The sequence below is a fragment of the Paramormyrops kingsleyae genome, chromosome 19 (genome assembly GCF_048594095.1).
Source record: "Paramormyrops kingsleyae isolate MSU_618 chromosome 19, PKINGS_0.4, whole genome shotgun sequence".
Classification (NCBI taxonomy): domain Eukaryota; kingdom Metazoa; phylum Chordata; class Actinopteri; order Osteoglossiformes; family Mormyridae; genus Paramormyrops; species Paramormyrops kingsleyae.
In genome coordinates, this window is record NC_132815.1 from 8,679,713 (window position 1) to 8,701,522 (window position 21,810).

Below are 21,810 nucleotides of genomic sequence, written 5' to 3' on the forward strand. Positions count from 1 at the left end.
GTTAACGGCAGCCTACGCATGGGACGGCGAACCCGTAGTCCGGTTGATGCCAGTCGTCGAGTTCAGGATGACACGGGGTGTTGTAGAGTCCAATACCTGTGTCCGGATGGCAGGCGCAGATGTCATGGGGTTCTGTAATGCTTGGCACACAATACGACGATCCTCCCTTGGTATGGTCTGTCTTGGGTGACCGGAACCTTCACAATGTGTGTGGGTGCCCTCAGGTGCCCATTGGTTCCAACATCGGGCGACTGTGACATCTGAATGCCTCACACGCGGAGCAATTGCACAATATGACCCCCCAGCTTCATGCAAACCCACAATGCAACCACGATCAAACTGTCAAGTGCTGCTAATGCTGTCTAATGCCTCTACGAGGCATCCTCTGTGTCTGGTGACTGGACATGCCAGCTCCTTGCAAATCGAATCATTTACATACCCACTTCTGGTCTGCCCTTGTACCATGGGTGTCTCCGCCATTAAATCTGAGGGGGACGTGTCCCCCCCCCCCCACATTTCATAATTATTCGTTCGGACCCCCCCACATTTAACATAAAATATTAGTTTAATGTCAGTGTGTTCAAAATGCTTCTGACGGCCCTGCCTTGTACCAAATTACATCCAGATCGGACCATTACTTCTGGGTGCTTAACTTTGTTTTGTCAATGAGTGAATATAAATATGTATATACACATACAGACACACGGACCAACACAACGGTTTGACAAAGTAGTCGGCCTTCAATAGGGTGACCAGATAATCCATGTCAGGGAGGACACTTTGAGCTACTTCAGGTTTTATAAACTACTTTCAAATTGAGAGGCTCCTGTGCTCGGCCAAATAGTTCAGCTTTTCTTGTGCTTTGACTAGTTTGTTTCCTTGACTGAAAGACTCATTCAACTGTTTCACATTAGCATTAGTGACACATGCATGATTATAGGAGACTGACCAATCAGCACACAGCAAGAACTCTGTGCTCAAGTGAAATCCTGGTCTAGCCTTCAAAGCTATCAGATTTGCCTCAATCACAAATGATATTACTTCTGTCGGTATTTTTATTGCAAACTCGGTCTCTAACAGTAAATGTTTAAAAGTCAAAATTGATTATTTGTTTTATTGTAAATCCTATAGAAAATCAAACACTGAACCCACATTTTTTTAATCTGAAGCACAAGCCTCGACCATTTAAGTCCCCGCAGCGACCTCTCTGGCCGCCAGAAGGCGCTATTAGCCGTTCGGAAGCTTCATCTTCTGTGGAAGTGACGTCACCGACCTCCATGAGGATCGTCGCTCGCAGCGCTCAGGCACGTTGAAGTTTCATATTGATATTCAATGTAATGCACACGCCGGGGTGCTGAATTCAAGTGTGCAAACTTAATGCCTCATTATAGATGATGGTCAAATGGCCGAATATGGTTTGAACTGCTGACTAGCTAGGAGGCACATGAGTATAACATGGAATTCAAATTTAGGAAGATGTCTAAAAGTTGAGCTGTTATTTCCAAGCTATATCGTGTGTGATTGTATAACCATTTCTAGTGTATGTGTTACATTTTAATTCCAAATGTTAGGATATTATTTTTCCTTGACGCCGCGTTTTTGCAATTGTTTGATTTTAATTTGAGTTCTACGCAAACTGTAAGTGGCATTAAGTTACGTTTCCCCTGCTGACATGTCGGTTAGCTGAGTTTCAGGACCGCGGGACGGACACGTGTGCCCGTAATGCCCGGGGATTAAAGAGCTGCTCAGCCAAGTCTGTTTGGGCTTCTATTTTCCCCATGCTGATTAAACACATTAAAATAACGTTAGAAAAACAAGAATGTGCTGACCGATATCTGCAATAAACCGGCCTTGTCAAGCCTTTACATAACATTGTTTGCTTGGTGTTCATCCTCCGTTTATAAAGAAACGATGTTACCACTTATTTCCCATGACAGGTTGTCTTGTTTTAGGTTATGAAGTATCAGATGTGGACTTTTTTTTTTTTTTTGACATAGCACATTTTCGTCCTTAACCTGTGATTTGGCTTGCAACCTTCCAGCTGCGGATCGTTACGCGAGTTGCAGTAATTAATCGGTTAAATATTCTTTCAGATGCGGATTTCAGATTTTTTTTTGTAATTTATTTTTCCTCGCCTACACGATCCTCATAAATAGCCCGAGAGACAATGGACGAAACACGAAAGTGTTAATTCTCAATTTTTTTTATTTGACGAATAATTTAGGTAGAAAGTATGTGTTTGTCGTCACATTTCATTGGAAGTAATGATAATTAAAAGGTTTAAATCAGAGTTAATTTTCCAAATCATGCCTTAATATTTTTACACACTTTGCATAATACAGTGTAAAGATTTTTTTTTTCTCGATTTTTGTCGGTTCACCTGACTCTATCCAGTTTGTGTTTTTGTTTTCCAGTGTACAGTATGGCAGGCCTGTGGAGAGCCTATCAGGCACTGATGTCTAAGAAGCCATGGACTGTGCAGATAGTCACTGCCGGTGAGCACAACCCACACTCATCTTTGGCCTTGTCCACACATATATGGGTATTTTTAAAAACAGTGTTTTTCCTCCGTTATTAAAAAAAAAAATAATAAATCTCCGTCTGTTTTACAAAAGAACTGTTTTCAGTGTTTGTATGTGGATGAAAGGCCAAAAGGCATAGAAAAGCTACGTTTTTTTTTAGTTTTTTTTTTTAAATATCCATGTACACGTGGACAAGGCTTTCAGTACCCCATGAATTCATACAACCCAGTGTGTCCTGGATAAAATGATCAGCCCCCCCAGAAAGATTTTTTTCTGACCTACAATATCTCTGTTTCTGGGGGTAGGCTCAGTGGATGCTCTAAGAGGCAGGTAGGCAACTCCCTAATTAGATTACCAATCAGAGGACTGATTGGCTGAAGAGTCCTCACACCATGGATTGAACAGCTGACCTAAAGGTTATACCAAAAACCTACACACACACTGGCCATTTGCTGATAAGATTGCCTTCCCCTGCTCTAAGACCAACCCAGACATAATTTCTGGTTTTTCTGACTTAAATGGTCAACCAGGCAGTTGATTTTGACTATTTTCTGAAGCACAATGGCTATAGCCTTCAAAAAAATTGAAAACGGATTAAGTCTCGTACCTCATATAAGCTGTTTACCCCGACTCAAAATGTTTGACTGCTAAATATGTTGACTTCCGAGGTCAGAACAAGGGTTCACTGTCTCGCTCCTCAGTGTGTCACAGTAGGAGGTCAGAAGTCTGAAAGGTGAATCCGAAGTCGTCCACACTAATCAATGCGTGCTGATACTTCTGAGATGGTTGTTTTGATTCAGAGCTTAAGGAACATGAGATGCATCAGCCCAAAGATCGATAGGGTTCCAGTGAAGAAGGATCTTGCCTTTTTATATACTTGAAAAAAGGAGAGAAAAAAATACATAGATGTAGAGTATAATACGGGACTCGATGTCAGTGAAATGAATACATTTCGCCAGTTGAAGTATAGAAACACTTCAGGTTAATATAGCTATTGTTACTATGTACAAGGAGCTGTTTTAAAACAAAGGCAATAATGGAAAATGTAATGTTCAGTGGTGTGTTTCCCGATAACAGTAACTCTTAGCATCTTACGAAGACTCTAAAGATATAGCTGACGAAAGGCATTTAATTTCCTTCATCTATTTCCCGAACAATCTCTAAAGAGATTGTGTAAGGGAGAGCTTCTTAAGTGCGACCTTAATAGGCGCCGAAACTCGATGGCTCGAGTATTGATTATTCCCTCCATGCAGCAACTGCTTGGCTGTCGCATGAGAGAAAGCGGCGTTCTTTATAAACATAACACCGCAGGAACCTTTCGAAATGTTGCATTAATCAGTACTGGGGAGAAGCTAAAAAATAAAAATCAAACTGAATTATTTAACCGTAAATATCATTTTCGCCGATTGGTTTCCCGAACCCACCTCACCAGATTGTAGTATCACCATTTTATCTTTATTTGTCCTATAAAACACCAGCGTGCACCAATAAGTGTGCATGTCATTGGTACTGGAACAAGCAATGTGACAATAGCCGACAGAAAAGTTGCATTACTATAAAGCACTTTGGATGTCTTGAAAGCACTATATAAATATAACTTCATTTATTCACATAGGATAATGTCCCGTGTGCTTCATTATTGACTGCTAATGATTATTTCAGGGTACTTTTTGGGGGGGAAAATATTGTGCTTATATCTAAATGAACATGCAGTGTCAACTCTAATCAACCTCATGGACCAACATTTTGATATACTGTGACTTTGGCACATTTAGAGAGGTGTGTGCATTCCAGGGGTGTCGATTGGGGGGGCATGTTCCCCCCCCCCCCTTCCTTCCCAATAATAAAATAAACAGCGCATTCCTTATCTATTCCTTATGAATCCACGCATTACATGGCCTGTTCACTGGCCATGGTCGAAACCTAACGAAGACTGTAGTCGTGTATCAGACTAAATCATATGGATCAACTATTTTTTCAGTTAAGTGATGTTTGGTTATGAAACTGTACCCTTAACAATGTTTCTGTTATTTTAAATGAGCAGTATGAGCCGATGACAGCGATAAGAAACAGCTTAGAGAGGCTGAGACCAACTTTACGAAGGAATATCTTACGGAAGATATACTTAACTAAGAACTTTTCCAGAGACACGCCAGAGCGTACGAACCACGTAGCGTTAAGAAGGTTTCAGGAAACGCGCCCCAGGTCGGGAAATGAGACTTTTTTGACTGTCGCCTGGGGCTCAGTGGGTTAGGGTGTCTTAGGGATTTATGTCCAGTAGGTCATGGGTTCGAATCTCATGGAGTAGAGTAATCATTTCATTAGGCCTTTGATCAAGGCCCTTAACTCCACCTGTTCCCAGGTTGCTGTATGCTCTCTGACCTCGAGCATACCTCGCATATCTGGTCGTTTGGACAAAAGCACCTGTAAAATAAATGTGAATGTAATGCTATTCCAGAGATTTAATGTCTTCTGTGCTGACGGTGTATTTTCCACACCACTAGATGGCAGCATGGCACCTAGACACATTGTGTGTTTACCTGCTGAAGTCCTGCTTGGCTTGTTGCGCTGGCGACAGGAGCCATGTGTTGCTTCTTGACATTCGAAGATCTTGAAAATGAATCTGTGTAACATTATGAACGAAACTGCAGTGTACCTGGATAACTAACCATATCGCTTCCAGCACAACTGTGAAATGGATAAGTGAATATTCAGAAGTGATTGGTTATTGATTTGTGCACTTTTATTTATATATATATATATATATATATATATATATATATATAATATATTTTGCTCTAACCCCAGTGATTGGTGGCACCGATTCGTTGCTATTTTGGATCTTTTACACTAGGACAAATGACCTAATTGATTTTTACATTCTGAATAGTGTGGCAGCTAATGTAGCGATTAAGGACCTGTAACTGTTGCCGTCCCTGGAGACTGGTCGCTCTCAGTGCCCTACGCCAGAGAGAGAGAGATGCAGCTGGGTAAGTGGCTGTAGACTAGGACCGATTTCATCAAAGCAGTCAGATAAGTGACTAGACGTAAATGTAGCCTTTCCTATGTAAAATCAAGAAAAAAAAAAAAAAACATGCTTGTTAGAGAGATTCTGTGTCTGGCTCCATTTCAAGTGTTGCTAGTGAACAGGAGGGATAGATCAGCGATCAGTCAGCATGTGTGGGGTGAGGTGGATTCTGTGGACGAGGTACGTGGCAGATGTATGGAGTGACACGAGCTGCCGCTTTTAAATTCACATTTTATTCTGAGCCCTTGGCTGCATTTTTCTCATCTGGATTTGCTCTGGTGTTTCAGCATCTGTCTCTCGGCAAGGAATAATTTGTTCCTTTTGATGGGAACATCCATGTCCTTTGTCATCCGGTCCTCGGATGGACGAGAAGCGTCGTCAAGGCGGGCTAAACAAATGACAGCGTGCTCTGCTCTGTTTGAGAGTGACTCCGCGCCTGTAACCAGAATGCCTATTCCGGGATGGGCCGCAGGGTACCGGACCCCCTCCCCTCCTCTGCTCCTGCTCCTCAATGCTGAACGGGGGGCACGTTTGCGTAACCAAGGTCACAGTGCTCAGCGGTGATCCGCAGCCTTTGTTTCCACGCGGCGGGGGGGGTGGAGCGGCCATCAGGACGGCTCCTTGTGCACCAAAGATGGAGGGATGACTCAAAACTATAGCAGAGGGTCACCCAAGCGGCGAGTCATCAGTCCGTGTTTGGTTGGCGCTGCCTGGATGCCCTGTGTTCCTGACAATTCTCACAGAATTGCTCACATCATACATAGCCAACCCCCCCCCCCCCCCAACTTTGTTTAAAACTTAAGGGTCCTTTTTAGGCCAGTAGGACCTGTGGCTGATCTCAGGTCTGATCAGATGTCTGTTCTCCATCCGTATAATGAACAGAATTATTTTAGTTGCAAATCAGACTCCTTTATCAAAGTGCTGTTTACGGTGTGATTAAAGGGTTTAAGTACCACACGAAACACACCGGGCAGCGTCTGAGTATGAGGTGTTTTCATCTTTTTGAGCCCTCAGTCATTTTCTTGTTTCAGCATTCCCTCCTCTTACTGCACAGTCGGCGCGCGTCCCGCAAACGCTCGCGGTGACGTTAGCTAAAGGAAGGGAACCGATGGCATGGGGCGTTTTGCGGACGCCCCCGTCCGGCCGGCGTGCCTCGGAAGCTGTTAGGGGTGGAGAAAACTCACAGAAAAGTAGAACTATAATTGAAAACTGCAAATTAAAAACGCCGTACCGAGCAAGCACGGCCTTCTGGCCCTTGGGTTCTGCCTCGCGGTCAGGGTGCGATGGAGAGGCGTGGCTGCGTCCGTGCTGGCCGTGGGCCAGAGGCACTCCTGGCCCCTCTGTGTGTATGTTCCCATCATGCCTTGCCTCGCTTTCAGCTCATTGGGGGGTGAGGACGTCAATGACGTCAATCAACATAAGGGATCCCTGAAAAAAAAGCACTGTGCTGTATAAATGTCGGACGGGCCTTTCTACTCGTGTGCGCCGTGTAACGCCGTGTGGGGGTTTGGCTTGGCGGCTCTCAGTCGTGTCACAGATCATTCTCGCGCATATCCTATCAGTCTGTTAGCAGGGCATGCCCTCCCCCCCCGGGGGCCACCATACTGGCGTCAGCGGTTTTCTGCCGGCGCTGGGTCACATCCGACTGGAGGTCCCGCCTGCTTTGTCTCTGCCTGACTTAGCGATTAGTTAGTCGCCGGGGGGGGGGGGGGGGCTCGATCAGACAGAAGCTGACCTGTAGCTGGTAGTTGCTGATCTCTTATCACTCGTCATGGAATGCACGACTAGGGTGTCCGTGCTACCTGCTGATCCTGGTGGGGGGAATAATGATCAGGTTAGCTGCAGGGGGAGATAGCAGCACAGCCGGTTTGGCTGGACATGCTGTACCTTGAGAGGTGTTCACCACTACAAAGTTGTTCTACTTAATCTTTTTTCCACCCATTTTATCTAATTTAAAAGCTCATCATGTCACTCACTTCAGCAACGCAGACACCTCCCTATGGTAAATCTCTCTTTACGATGTGTCCCTAAGGAAGAGTCCGCCGTTCGGCCCTGCAGACCAGGGGTCACCTTGGACCCCTCATGTCCCGAATTCCTCGGGTAACTCGTTTCAGCATTAGATACTTTAGCTCAGTCCAGCTGTACTTCTTAACTTTTTTGTTTTATTTAATAAGCAACGAAAGGGGCTGTTTTTAAACTTGGTGTGAGATGTGAGCAGGATGTAATCTCCCTGTACCACCTACCCATTCTGCATTGAGGTCCCTGCTAGTTGGGAGTCCCGGTTTTTAAACCGCCAAGAAGCAGCCTGCCAGAGCTTTCTGTTCCCCATCCAGCCTCTTGTTCTGAATACCGTGTTCCACCACCTATCGCGGAAGTCACGTTCCAGACCCGTCAGCGATAGGTGAAAATCCGCGATATTATATTTAAACACATGTAAACTTATTAAAATACACTTTGTAAATACATATGACATGTGGATGTCGGATATGAGTAACATAATAATAATAATAATAATAATAATAATAATAATAATAATAATATGTAATGTATATGTATTAGAGCTGGGCAGTATGACCAAAAATTTTATATCGCGGTATTTTTCAAAATTATATCGGTTTCACGGTATACGACGGTATTTTTTAATTTTTTTTTTAAAGAAATGACTGGGTGTTTACCACATTTTCGTTTTACGTTTTTGCATTGTTCCCACATTATATTATTTTATTGCTACCTTAATGATAACATATGGCTAACGTGTTTGTTGGCTAACTGCTTATAGATATACGGCTAATGTTAAGGTATGCGCCGGCCAAATTAACATTTTTGATAAGGGTTTAATAGCTCAGTGTTGCTGGATCCGCAAGCTTTACTGACCTCGCAAAATTTCTCATGAAGATGGGATCTTTAAGATGCTTCGCCAGGTTTGATGTGCTACATGACTTTGTCACCACAACTTTGTCGCACTGTTTACGTAGAGGCTTATCGAAACCCTCAGCCTTTCCATGCTCGTCTGCAAAATACATCCAAACGGCACTTTTGCTTTTTTTAAAAAAATTTTTTAACTAAAGCATCTTGCGAAATGCCTTCAACTGCAGCATATGCCATGTTCGGCCAACTCGGTATGTGTGTGTTAACCAGCGCAAATGCGTTCAGCGGCTATTGAGAGGAGGGGAGGGCCTGCGCGTGCGGGCACATGCGCCTACGCTGTAGTGGTGCTGTGTGAAGTGTGGCGAATGAGGCGAAAACCGCACTGTTGGTACCAATAATGGTGAAAATGAATATCTAATCAGATACTAATTTTCCATATTGATTAGTATCTGAGAATCGATTTTTGACAACCTCCAGTGTCAGCTATATCTTCCATTTCTGATCTTTTCGCGGTACATTTTTAGCGGTGCGGCAGTGAAAAAGGTCCCCCCTTAAACACTTTCCGAACGTTGTGTAGGCTATTTAAACCGGTATTGTGGTATAAGAAAAATTCATATCATAACAATAATAAACGGTTTTCGGTATGAACCGGTATACCGTCCAGCACTAATGTGTGTGTATATGTACACACACACATCATAGAGAACTGTGATGCGTTGGGGAAAAAGTCGCGATATAGCAGGGGCACGATAGCTGAACCGCGATATAGCGGGGATCACTGTATTACTCTTAATTTGTTTATTTCGTTGTTTGTTTAATTTGCTTGCTCGTTCTTTTGTTCATTTATTTATTCTTCCATTTTATTTATTTGTTTTTTTTTAGTTAGCCCTTTGCTGCGAATTTAAGATGAGATGAACTTTATTGATCTTTGGGGGAAATTCGATTGCAGATAACAGAGAGGTGGATAAAGTGCAGACAAACAAATATGTAACACAAACGACTGGGGGTTTCGCCTGCAAAATAGGCATCTCACTGTCGCCAGTTTGGGGATGCGGCGGAAGGGTACAGCTCTCTGTTGTGGAGCAGGCGGTGACGCGTCCACCATCACCTGTCTGTCTGTCAGGGGCAGACAGCGGCCGCGCCCTCTCACGCGTGCAGATCGCGCTAGCCGCCGCTCCTTCCAGACTCTCCTATTTCGCCTCCGTCTGGCTCTGCTCTCCGTCTTCGGACCCCTCCATGGATGGCCGATCAACCAGCCGAAGATCTCCCACCCAGACACCCGACGTTGGACCGACACAAAGCGGGATGTTAAATGCGGAATCCTGCGGCCGCTTACTCACACTCCCAGTGCCGGCAGCGGAGTGCAGGGACTGTCAGTGTTGTGGGTCATCATTCGCACTTTACTCATTCCCCTCGGCGGCGAATCATCTCTTGGTGTCGTCTCTGACCTTTCGCGCGTCCGACGTGGTTACTCTGTTTGCTGCCTCCGAAAGACTTTACGCCGCTGAACGGTGGTATTTGGGAGGGTGGGGTTTTGGGGGGGGGGGGGGATGTGCGTGCCGTGACTGGTGTAAATTTGTGTTTGTGCTCGGTTTCGGCGATGCCGTCAGACCTGGCTAAATTTGCGTGTTTGTGCGAAGGCATGACTGGGGAAACAAAACAGCCCCCCCCCCTCCCAGGGAGGGCATTCAGTCCCTACAGGGGTCAGGGAGGAGAGCCTTTATTGACCTTCTCGTTTAGTCGACCCCCCGCCCCCCCTCCGTTGGGGCTCTCTTGCACCTTTGTGTTGCATCTGCCTTTTGATGCGTCTGTAATAACAGGCGAAGTCGCCCATTCCGGTTCTGTGCAGCATGTCGATGTGGCAGCCATGACGGTTTTGTATAGTTCCGTCGGGACACGACTGAGTTTGATGAACGGTGCGAGGAGGTTTTTCCGAGTCTTTGCTCTTGTTTTGGGTAAAATAGTTAGTGTTTTACCTGCCCAAGCATCAAGCAGTGTATGGATGAAGTGGGATGACTGGTCAAGCAGAACGGCGTGTTTGGTCTGTTACCGCTGAATCAGTTTTGTTTCCTTTTTTGTTTGAGGGCAAATTGACAGCATGACAGTGACTGAAAGATAACACATCCTGGGGGTGTTTGGTGTGCAGACGTTGCTAGAACCACCAGATACGTTCCTGTCCTCTGATGCTCAGTTAACCTTTCGTTTAATTGAAACAGTTTTAGGGTTTTTCTGGGAGGTTATTCTGGGGTTTTATGTTTCACCACAAACTGGGCTGAGTCACCTGAGACGTGCCTCTCTCTTTAAGCCCAGCGCCCAGGTCTTCCTCTTGATCTCCTCATGGTTCCAGCTTACCTCGCCTCCAGTTTGATCCTCTCTTGCGGCGGCTTGGCGATTTCGCTCACGATGGTGGCATCAGCTGTCACCCTGCTCATGAATAATAGTGAGCTCATTAAGTCACGCCCCCCCCCCCACCCAGTCGAAGCTGATCAATGACTTGAGCAGCCCGGGGTGCCCGCAGTGACATTTCGGCCTGATTAGAGGAGCGGTCCGGTCGATGGTCAGGGCCGCCCCATCGGGGGGGAGGGGGGGGCTGCTGATATCACGTTCTGGGCCCCCGTGGTCCCCAGTGATTGTCCGATGCTGATCAGCGGATCAACAGACCGGGGGGCATTTAATTCGGCATCTTCCTGGCCCTTTAAAGCACTGTTTTTCTGCCTCCCCCGCTTTGCCTGCGACCGCTCGTTCTGCCGTCTGCGGTTGGACTGCGAAGCTCCGGGTAGAGTTGTGCGTGGCGTCACCGCGAGCCGGCGCTGATGCAGACGCCAGATGGCATGGGATGTGAGTCAGTGTTTGCTGCTGGTTGGAAGCGTGCATGGGCCAGTCTGCAGCTGACCCACCTGCTTTGGGTCCTCACTGGCGCCTCCATCAGGCTTTTGTGTGTGTGTGTGTGTGTGTGTGTGTGTGTGTGTGTGTCCACCCCCCAGCATCCCAATTGTTTTCATCTGTGTTTGACTCTCAAATGAACTTAAGAAATTTGTAGCTTTCTCTACTTTTCCAGTTTCTGGACTTATGGAGGGTAGTGAAGTCAGCAGAGTCAATGAGATCATAGTGCCTCTGGCCCAGGGACGCTTTACAATACGGACAGTACAGTAAAGCCCCAAATGTTGTACTTTAAAAAGTTCAGTCCTCCATCTTGCCGTTTCTCCTGCACTTCCAAGTACTTTGCTGACATGTCTTCCCACCGGTGTGCGTTGTTATAATAGTGATACCAAACCATCGCTGCACGGAAAGTGCCGGATGCCCACATCCTGCGGCGACCGTTTTGCACATCTGCGGAGGGTCTATGTGTGCAGCTGGGTGGTGCCAGTCGAGCGGCTGGGGGGGTGGGACAGGCCTGGGGGGGGTCCTGGAGAGCGACGTGCCCAAACACCGCTGTCGCTGGCACCTTGGCAGGCTCCCTGGTGGCTGTGGGGGATGTCATCTCGCAGCAGCTGATCGAGCGGCGCGGCCTGACCAATCACAGCCTGACGCGCACCGCCAAGATGATGAGCATCGGCTTCGTCTTTGTGGTGAGTCTCTGCCGCCGTCCGCTCTGCTCCGGCCCAAAGCGGCACCTCTGTCTCGTGCCTGTGAGTTAGAAGGGCTGCCTGGTTGTGTGTGTGTGTGTGTGTGTGTGTGTGTGTGTGTGCGTGCATTCATTTGTGTTCGGAGAGCCGGGTGTCGCATGTGGACAGGCGGAGTCGAAGCGACACAATGACAGCCAGCGACGGCCAGCTGCGCCCGTTCGCGCGGCGTTTCACTGCGGGCTGACGCACCGCACCACCCCCCCCCCCATCTGATGGCCAACTGTGCTGTCGGAAGAGCGGGGAGGAGTGGGCAGAGCGAGGCCAGGCCATGACCGGGACGTCGACGCTCCGAGGGGAGTGTGTGGGGGGGGGCAGGGCCGCGGTCGTGCCTCACCTCCGCAGCAGGCGACCACCAGGACCCGGCATGGGCACGGCAGCCTCAGAAAAGCAGCCACATCACGCTGGGGCTCCGGAGTTCAGACTGTGTTTCCATGACTCGTTTATCGGCCTGTTTTGATGGGGAACCGGAACCTGGGGCAGGAACTGAAAGGTGCTTGTGTCCTGCAAAACGGGCACGGTGATCACAGCCTCTGTGATGGATGGACGTCCCGGCCAGGGTGTGGGGCGGACCGGGCTTGAGGCCTATGCTGTCTGCCTGGGGGCCACTACCCTTGTGACCCCACCTAACTGAAAGCTGATTGGCCCACGGAGTGCCCTCTCACTTACAGATTCAAAACATATCATTGGCTGCTGATAGCATTGGCCCCTCTATATGAATTACGGCCCCTCGTATGCACCTCCTACTTTAATAAATTCTAGAAACGCCCTTAGCTGCCTGGTATGGACTCAAGCCCCCCCCCCCCCCCCAACCCAGACCTGGACGTGCGGGTAGATGAATGAAAGAGAGATCACAGGGTAAACGAACCTTAATATGATCTGTGGGATGCCGTGAAATATAAAAACTAGCCGTCTTCATAAATGATCTTCAGGCACAGATGCTAACTAGATGTAGATTCATCCATCCATCTTCCGTAACTGCTTATCCGGTGCAGAGTTTTGCTCCGGGCCTGGATCCCGTCCCAGGAAGTGCAAGGGAGGCGGAGAACACAGTCCATCGCAGGGCGCACAGTCGCCGTCTGCATCCGAGAGGCTCCAGCTGGCCGAAGTGCCGCTTCTGAAGTGCGGCAGGAAACCGGAGAACCTGGAGGAAACCTGTAAAAAAAACATGCAGAGTATTCAAGGACGATACAAGAAAATCTCTGCCTGCCGCTAGTTCCCGGTTGTATGGGTTCTGGTCCGTTTTACAGGTCCATGAATTAAGGAAGATTGAAAAACACATTAAGTCAGTGGTATTTTTCTGACAGGGCCCCCACAGGGCTGATATATTTGTCCTGATTCCTCCCCCCCCCACACCAAGCAGTATTTGATATGCCTCATCATACTTTAAGTAGTTACTTTGTAGTCATTTTTTTTAACACTGCTAGCAGCTAAAAATATCTCCATGGCTCCTCCAAGTATGTCAGCATTATCTGAGCAACTTTCGCACCATAAACTTTCATTACGTTACTAATCATAACCGACCGATATACTGAATTCGATTCCACCCCTGCAGTTAAGATACCTCTGCAGTACGTACTTTATTCCAACCAGAAAGTCTAGGTTGTGTGAGTACTGACTATAACTGAGGTAAAACTGGACCTGTGTGCTTTATAATGCTACTGTGAAATTTCACAAGCACCCTTCTATAGGATGCGGCATCAGAATGTCCCGGTCTCCGTCGGCAATGTCGGAACCATCTTGGGTCGTCACGTTACGTGGTGATGGAAACACGAGTCTTCCTAGGTACTGGGCGAGACAAACCCTTCCAGCTCCGCCCCACCCGAACAGATTACTCTTCGGAGCGTATTGCTGCGTGTGTGATTATAAAATCATCAATCATTTTATTTTTGGTTTGTACCCCTTCAAGGAAATGAATCTCATAATCAAATGTTAACAGCATGCCTGATACCCCCGGCCACTTCACCTGCTGCGACAGAGGGAGCCATAATTGGCCAAATACCCCCCCACCTCCGTCATAGCCCATTCTGGGCAGGGGCCGCTGTCCGTTTTTTCTGTTATGTTAGCATTATTTTTAATAGTATTCCCTTCACGTTCGCCTCCGGGACTTTTATTTGCGTGACGTAATGTGCAGACGCAAACATTCAATCTGCAAAAATGTCTCTTCCCCTGCGCAGATGCCGGGGAAAATGAAGGATCTGGAACAATGTGGCCCGTGCGTTAGCCAAGCAGGCAGGAAGACGGTCGCACATGTGACTGCAGTGGCTATTAATATTAGCATGCGGTCATCCTGGAGAATAACAGCAACATATGACTGGATAATTACGCAATTTCACAGATGAAGAAAAATATTTACTGTTTTTATGATGAAATTCGTTCTGATGATTATTTATAGCGTCCCGTCCTTTCCTTCAGTGGCACGGAGCAGGACTTGCACCCCGCCACTGCTTGGCTGGCCCTGGGCATTTCTCTTGGTGCACCTCTCCTCCGTGCAGTTATTCTGTAAACGGTGTATCATCAGGTGCATGGTTTCTAGCTGACCCTGCCAGGGTCCGCAGTGATTTGGACGGTACTTGGTTGTCGCGAGTTGCCAGGCTCGTGAATCTGTAGGCTCGGTTGTTTGAGGTCATGAAGCCCTTGAGAGTCATGGCTGTTCCTTTATTTTCTGGTTTTAGGGCCCCGTGGTGGGTGGCTGGTACAAGGTCCTGGACAAGCTCGTCACGGGGACAGGAAAAAGTGTGGCACTGAAGAAGATGCTCTTTGACCAGGTGGGTCGGCCGCTCCTGCTCTGTCTGTGCCTGAAATTCACGGAGTGGGGTGATAACCAATCAGATTGTTGGGGAGGTGGGTCCAAGTGACTGGAGGAGGCGGGACCAAGACATCTGACTGGTTGATCCCACCTCCTCATTCCTCTACAATCTGATTGGTTCTCTCTGAACCAATCGGTTTTTTTCTTTCTGCCTTTATAACATTTTTGTGTAAGTAAAACTTCCATGAGCGAAGTATAAGCCTCCGCCCGCACCCCCCCCCCCCCCAATCCCATCTTCTGAGCTACCTGGTGGAGGTTAATGCCCAGTAAAGTGTGGCAGCCCAGTGGTGTCCCAGAGGCAGGACATAAGGTAGCAGGTAATGGAGAACAAGCGGAGACAGGGGCGTTGCCATCTGGGATGTCTGGGGAAGTGTTTGGTGACCTTTGGCAGTGGCGGGAAGGTACCTATTCTGATGGATGGGCATAGACGATGCCCAGGAAGAGCCCATGTTAGATGAGATCTTGCCTCCGGGTCATGGCATGCCAAGCGGGAATGGAATTGTTTCCATGGAGAATAATGGCTTTGTGGTCACTGTGTGTCATAGGACGAATGAATCCTTCGGTCTTTGGTCGGAAACAGCTCTGACATGGCCATCAGTAACAGTCACTGTTTATTTCTTTAATGGGAGGAATGTTTGCTGGGGGTTAGGGTCTGTTTGTGTATAGAACGTTGTGCCATGTTGCGTTAGAACCCCTGTTCGGAAGGATCGAGCTAATCGGGTAAATGGCTGTTTGCACTCGGTGTTGTCCAGCTGCCTCTTGTCTGCAAGGGGAGCTCATCGTGCAGACGGACTCTTTGAGACGTCGAGCAAATGAGGCCAGACGTTGAACATTCTTCCCGGGCCACGTTTTCTCCTGTATCCATATGTATTTCCTGCAGGAGGCGGTATGAACGAGGGCTCACATGATAAGTTGCGTTAAGGTGGCTGCCAGGAACCCAGGCCGCAGGATGAGAGCCGTGGAGAGTGAATTATCTGCTCGATGAAGGAACTGCCTTTTATGAGGAATGCGTTCCTCTAACGGCGTGAAAATCCCGGCCAATAAAAGCCTCCATTCTTCTTCCTCCTCCTGGGCTTGGAGCCATCTTTTCCCCCCTCATCTGCTGCTCCAGTCCCATCCCCCCCCCAAGAAGGGAAGAAGCGAAGCCTGGCTGCCCGTCTCACCTTCCCTGAAGGTCATGGAAGCTGCGCCACTGGTGCAGAAATTGGTGGTGGCCTTACGGACGGCACCTCGTGCCAGGAGGGCAGGGAGGGCACGAAAACAAAAACTGGGGCACAGAAGGAAAGTGAACGTTTAAACACGGTGACGTAAATCCAGCCATTTTCCGTGCCGTTTATCGCACAGGTTTGCGGCAGTCGCTTGAGCAAGGCAGAGTGTCAGAATCTAAGCAGCGATTGGCAGCCTTTGTTATTATAACAGGTGATCTGTTTTGGTGCTCATTCAGATGGAGGTCTAGAAGAAGGCCATCAATGGCAGGCTGAACGACAGCACTGCTTTCTGGGTCCGGCAGAAACCAATTCTTGCAGAAGTGAGGTGGGGGGGGGGGGGGTGCAGTTCTCAGGCCTTTTGGTGGCTTGTCCGAATATTTAAGAGTGCGAAGGTTGCCCAATTCATTTTAACCAGCAAACATCACTGGCCGAAAGCACATTTTGTCTCGTGTAACAGAGGAAATGTGAGGAGCTTGCATTATTGATTCGCTCATCACGCGGCCATCGCTCATCATGTGACGCCCCCCACCCCCTGTCACCTGCACGCCGAACTGGGAGAATTCCCCCGAGAGCTGGCCAATCACAGTTCTCGTTTAGAGCTTTTCAGAGCCTCCGGGGTTTTTTCTGGGTAAATTGGAGTGAAACGTTAATAGGCGATGTTTAGGGACATGACTGAGTCAAAGAAGGAACAACAACAGTTTAAAATAATAGCCCTCCAACTTTGTTTTTAAGAATCACGTAATTACGACCATCATCCGATTAACTCATTTTCTCATAGGAGGTAAAGGCAGCCGTTTTTCGCTGGTGGGGGGGGGCAGCGCGAACGCTGAGAGCGTCATAGTCATGCAGCGTCCGTCAGAGCTGCACACGGCGCATTAACGTGATGGATGTTTCCAGGAAGCTTGTGTCAGGGTGATTCACTGTGATGTGTGTGCAGGTGGCCTTCGCTCCTTGCTTCCTGGGCACCTTCCTGGGCATTTCTGGAGTTCTGAACGGCCTGACGGTGGAGGAGAACATCACCAAGCTCAGGAGGGTAAGACCGACCTCCAGCTGCGGACATCGAGGCCCCAATAATCAGGCCACTCTACAGTCTCCTGCCGGACTGTCAGTATCACACGTTTGTGTTCGTTTGTTTGGTTGTTTGTAGGGTGATTATAACAATTCTACCATGGTTAAGAGCAGAAGCTGTGTCGTGTTTTTCCTGAGTTGCCCATAAGGTGCCGGGCCAGGAAGACGCTTTCTGTTTACAGTAAACACCGAGCGATTGTGTCCCATGTTCTGCTGGCACTTTCATTATCGTCTGTAAATAGCTGAGCTCTCAGACGCCGCCGCACTGTTAGATTTGGCGGTGGGGGGGGGCCGATGTTACAGTCAGTTGCTGGCGACGTCCCAGCAAACGCCCTGGACTTGCGTGTGCGACGTTCCTGAAGTACAATAGTGGGTCCAAATTTTTGACTCAACCCATTTGCTCCAGGCGCAATATTAGAGTTGTGCTGTAGCTAAGGGTGTAGGAGAGTGTTTTATATTGGGGGCGGGACACAGCATAATAATTTAAGTGCGAAGTTCAGCTTTTTTTTGGGGGGGGGAGGGGGCAAAAATGAAGCCAGATTAAATACTGGGGGGGTAATACCTCCTCCTCTCCCATCCACCCCGGTCCCTATGGCCCTGGTTGTAGCTATACCTTCTAATCTGCATCCTTGAAATGTCCAGTCCAGTCCTATCTGTCCATCCCTCTGTCCTCCCAACTTCTAACTGCTTTTCCCAGTCAGGATCGTGGGGGGGGGGGGGGCTGGAGCCTATCCCAGGCAGTGTAGGACACCAGGCTGGGGTACAACCTAGATAGGATGCAAGTCCACTATAATGTCCTTAGACGTGAATCAGCCGGACGCCAAACTGGAAGGCGAAGTAGCTCAGGTTGGGTGGCGGCTAATGAGAAGCTGAATGATGCGGTTAATCGAGACCTCGGCACAGATCATCAAGAGGGCTGTTCGTTATCGGGCATCGCTCAGCGACGTCATCTCGCCGAGTGACAGATCGGGAGCAGGCCAGACGTGCTTCGCCGTCCCCCTAGACCCTTAACCGCCCCGCCATTCCTCCCCGAACCTGACGCCTCACGTATGTTATGCTTTTAAGCATGATTGGGCTACATCTGAGAACAGAAGCCCCTGCTTTGAGTGTCAGCCTTCTGCAGGCCTGTCGAGCATCCAGATGACCCACCTGCTCACTAGGTTTTCAGAGAAATAAAAGCGGACAATTATCGGTGTATTTAAAAGCAAAAAATATTAAGCAAAATACATCTGCTTTAATAAAAATAGTAAACATTTGATGCAATTGCGATGAATCAGCATTTTGATTGCATAATTGTTCTGGGGCTATAAATTGTTGTGCAGCCAATAATTTTTAGAAATGCTTTATTTGTAATTATGGCTGTGGACGAAACATAAAAATCGTATGCAATTGACGTGGATAGAATTGCCCGCCATTCATTCACATTGCCACATTCAGAGCTCACTGCCACAGAAGGTGGACCTGCTCACAGCAGAATGGACCGGCCCGGTAGCGGCCGGAAGCGGCCCTACATGGGTCCGGTGCTGCCCAACTATAATTAGTGGTGACTCATGACTCAAAGGAGCAGGACCGCAAACGCGGGTCACGCACGCAGAATGGACGCTCAATGAGCCACCCGTTGATTATTTATGTCGGGATGCGGTTGGATTCAAAAACCAGACAAAAAGGTCAATCGTTTTAACGTCAGGAGAGTCAGGAAGCGAATGACAGATGCAGCCATTCGCTCGGGCCCGTGATGTTAAAAGACAAGGCAGGCAATCTCCAGGGGCCAACTAGACCTTTACGAAAGCGTGAGCGTTGCCATGCTGGACACTGAGCCTTCAGATTTTACCAGTCATCCCAGCGAGTGTACGCGATTTTTATGGGTGGCTGCACGTTTTAGAGGTAGTGAGAGGTGAACTCTGTACTGGTATTTGAACCAGAGAGTTTTTACTAGGTCTCTGTGCGTTGTACGTCGTACTGACTGATCGTGTGACCGTTGTGTTGGTGAAATACCATTTGATGGTATTTTTTGTAAACTGTATTGTGAACGTTTGTGCTGCTTGGTTTTCTCCCCACTAATGCTGTAGTTTCATGGGTTCAGTGTTCTGGCCAGCAGAGGGCAGATCAGTTACAAGGTGGCCCTTTTGGTCTCAAAAACATTCACTGTAAATTGGAAGACCAGTTGTGACGAAAGTTTACAGAGCTACGGAATATGAAATCCCCTCGTGCCGGGGGAGGGACTCAAATGGTGTAAGAGGACTCTGCACACTTCTCCGCTCATCTAAAGCAGGACTCAGTCCAAAGAGCCATTCAGAGTTTATTGAATCTGGAGGTCAAGCACACCAGAGCCTTTAGGATAAACGGCATTAGTGGTAATGAACCCAGATTTCCATTATGGTTTTTATAACGGCTCAGCTTGACGGCTCGTTCCCCGTCTGGAGCTTCGATGGCTGGGAGGACCAGGAGCTCCACCTCCCTTCCCACCTTCTCTCCATCCCTAAATGAACTTCCCAGCAGATAATACTTTGCAGATGTGGCCCTACCGATGTGACGTCAATGTGCGGGACAATACATGACCAGCACACTAACTGCCACTATAAATAGCTGGTTAACGCGCTGCTGTATAGGTGCCTACGGTGTGGGCATTGATCCGCCCCTGTGGCTTTCTGCTCAGCTTGTGCTTTAACAACCTCTCTCCATCTCCTCCAGGATTATACAGACGCCTTGATCTCCAATTATACCGTAAGTCCTTCCGTTGTAAGAAGAGGCTGAAATGGAGAGGGGCAAAAGTCCCACCAGTTCTCATACATATGATGCTTTTTGGGAATGACTTCTCTTAAAGCATCCCTCCCTTTTCCAGCTGTGGCCTGCAGTCCAGATGGCCAATTTTTACTTTGTCCCATTGAACCACAGGTGAGTGTCACCTGGTCCTCTGTCTACGGTAACTCCTACCAATCCCACCAAAATCAGGTATTACTTGCTTGTCCAAAGTCAGAGCTCCAATCACACATACACATCTCAAATACAACTTTCCTGTGTTTAGCTTTGATTTAGTGTGTTCAGATACAATTTTAGTTTTCAGATATTATCTTTGGCTTTCCATAATCCACTGGACAATCAACGGCAAACAGCAGTGGAAGATTATCACATGGGGAAAACTCACATAAGTATTAACCCTAAATTACATTAGGAAACATGAAACGCTTACTATGTAAATGACACCCGAATGTAGCTTACGCTGCCGTTCAGAGGCAAAACACTGTAATTACATATTTTATCAAAACTGAATTATGCCTGAAATCTATTCTCTTTAGACTCTGTTTTATCTCATAACAAAATGTTAGTTCGGCTATGCTTGTTTTGAAGAAAACACTATAATGTACCTACCACTGCACGTGTCAACGTAGACACTGCGTTTTGCTTTTGTAGGGCAGTACGGTTTAACCCATTCGGTCCTGCAGAGCATTTACTGAAACTGCACCCATTAGTTCTTCTGCTCCAGAGTCCATTTATAGGACCTGAACATGAAAGTTGAGCTTCATCTAAAAAGAGGCAGGTCTGGCTGTGTTTAACCCCCTGTGGAACTTTGCCCTGCAGGCTTGCTGTGGTGCAGATCGTTGCCATTGCATGGAATTCCTACCTGTCCTGGAAAGCCAATAAGATGTGACGATCGGGTTCAAAGTTCAAGGACTATCTAGTTTTGCACTGGCTGGAGAAAACTGAACCATCTACACTATTTGGGGGGGGGGGGTGGTTCTGCATCATATTGTTGCTAACTGACAGTTTCTCATCCTATGCAAAGACGACTCTACCTGAAGCTGTGTTTTAGATTTTCATGGTCAATTAAAATATTCCACACTCTTCATTTAGGTATAGCATTGGTCTGGGTGCTATGAGTGTACACGTAAACCACACGTTGGAAAGACGCCCCTTTAAATGAAACTGTCCAATGACAGCGGCTCATGCATGATGCATGTGACTGCATTATCTTGGCAGCGGCATGTCATTGGTCACCTGGTTGTGGGAGATGCTGTGATTGGATATTGATAAGGGGTATGTGGTGCCAACTCCCTGCAGCCTGAGTCCTGGAGCTTTCACAGTACCTTTAAGTAAGCTGCTGATTTTAACCCGTCATGTTACGTCCGAGAGTTTATTAGCCAAATAATGACTTTGATATCGCTTGTTTGAAGCAAATAATGGAGCAAACAGCAGCACATCCACTTGGACTTTAATTATGCGTCCCTGCCGTTTGTCATCAAGATGACTAAAGCTCTGAATTCTGATTACCTATAGCACGTATCAAATCCCAGTCCCGGTCCTGAACAGCCACAGTGTGTGCTGATTTTAGTGACTTGACAAATATCCCAACAACTTAAATTAAGACGGTGCGAACTGAATCGAAGTGTTAAATGTCCATTTTGGTGAAATCACTGGATAGAGAGGTTGAGGGAGAATGGGGCAGTAGTCTGTAAGAGGTGTTGAAACTCATTGTACCTGAAGAAGCAGAGGATGATGGGTCTCTGGGACCAAAGTGCTTTCTGTGCATTCTAGGACGTTCCTGTGGACTAATACTAGGCAGAATTAATTGCTCAATGATACAGTACTGTGTGTGAAAATGAATAAAATGTAGTTTACATTATAATGGTATAGTGGTTGCATATGTTATTAAAAGAAAACCAAATACAATGTTATTACTGCAGTC

At 47.5% G+C, this 21,810-nt stretch overlaps 1 protein-coding gene across 3 annotated transcripts; it reads left to right on the plus strand.

The window, feature by feature from the left end:
- The first annotated feature begins 1,022 nt into the window (after positions 1-1,022).
- On the plus strand, positions 1,023-21,799 carry mpv17 (mitochondrial inner membrane protein MPV17). 3 transcript variants are annotated; one of them, XM_023831584.2, is made up of 8 exons: positions 1,023-1,304; positions 2,415-2,495; positions 11,872-11,987; positions 14,717-14,809; positions 16,996-17,091; positions 19,818-19,850; positions 19,969-20,021; positions 20,706-21,799. In XM_023831584.2, exons 2-8 carry the CDS (start codon positions 2,423-2,425, stop codon positions 20,773-20,775), a joined length of 534 nt encoding a protein of 177 aa, XP_023687352.2. In that variant the 5' UTR covers positions 1,023-1,304; positions 2,415-2,422; the 3' UTR covers positions 20,776-21,799. The 3 variants fall into 3 exon arrangements, with proteins under 3 accessions (XP_023687352.2, XP_072559140.1, XP_023687353.2); XM_072703039.1 differs by lacking the exon at positions 1,023-1,304 and adding an exon at positions 1,313-1,334; XM_023831585.2 differs by lacking the exon at positions 1,023-1,304 and adding an exon at positions 1,365-1,638.
- The last annotated feature ends 11 nt before the right edge of the window (positions 21,800-21,810 follow it).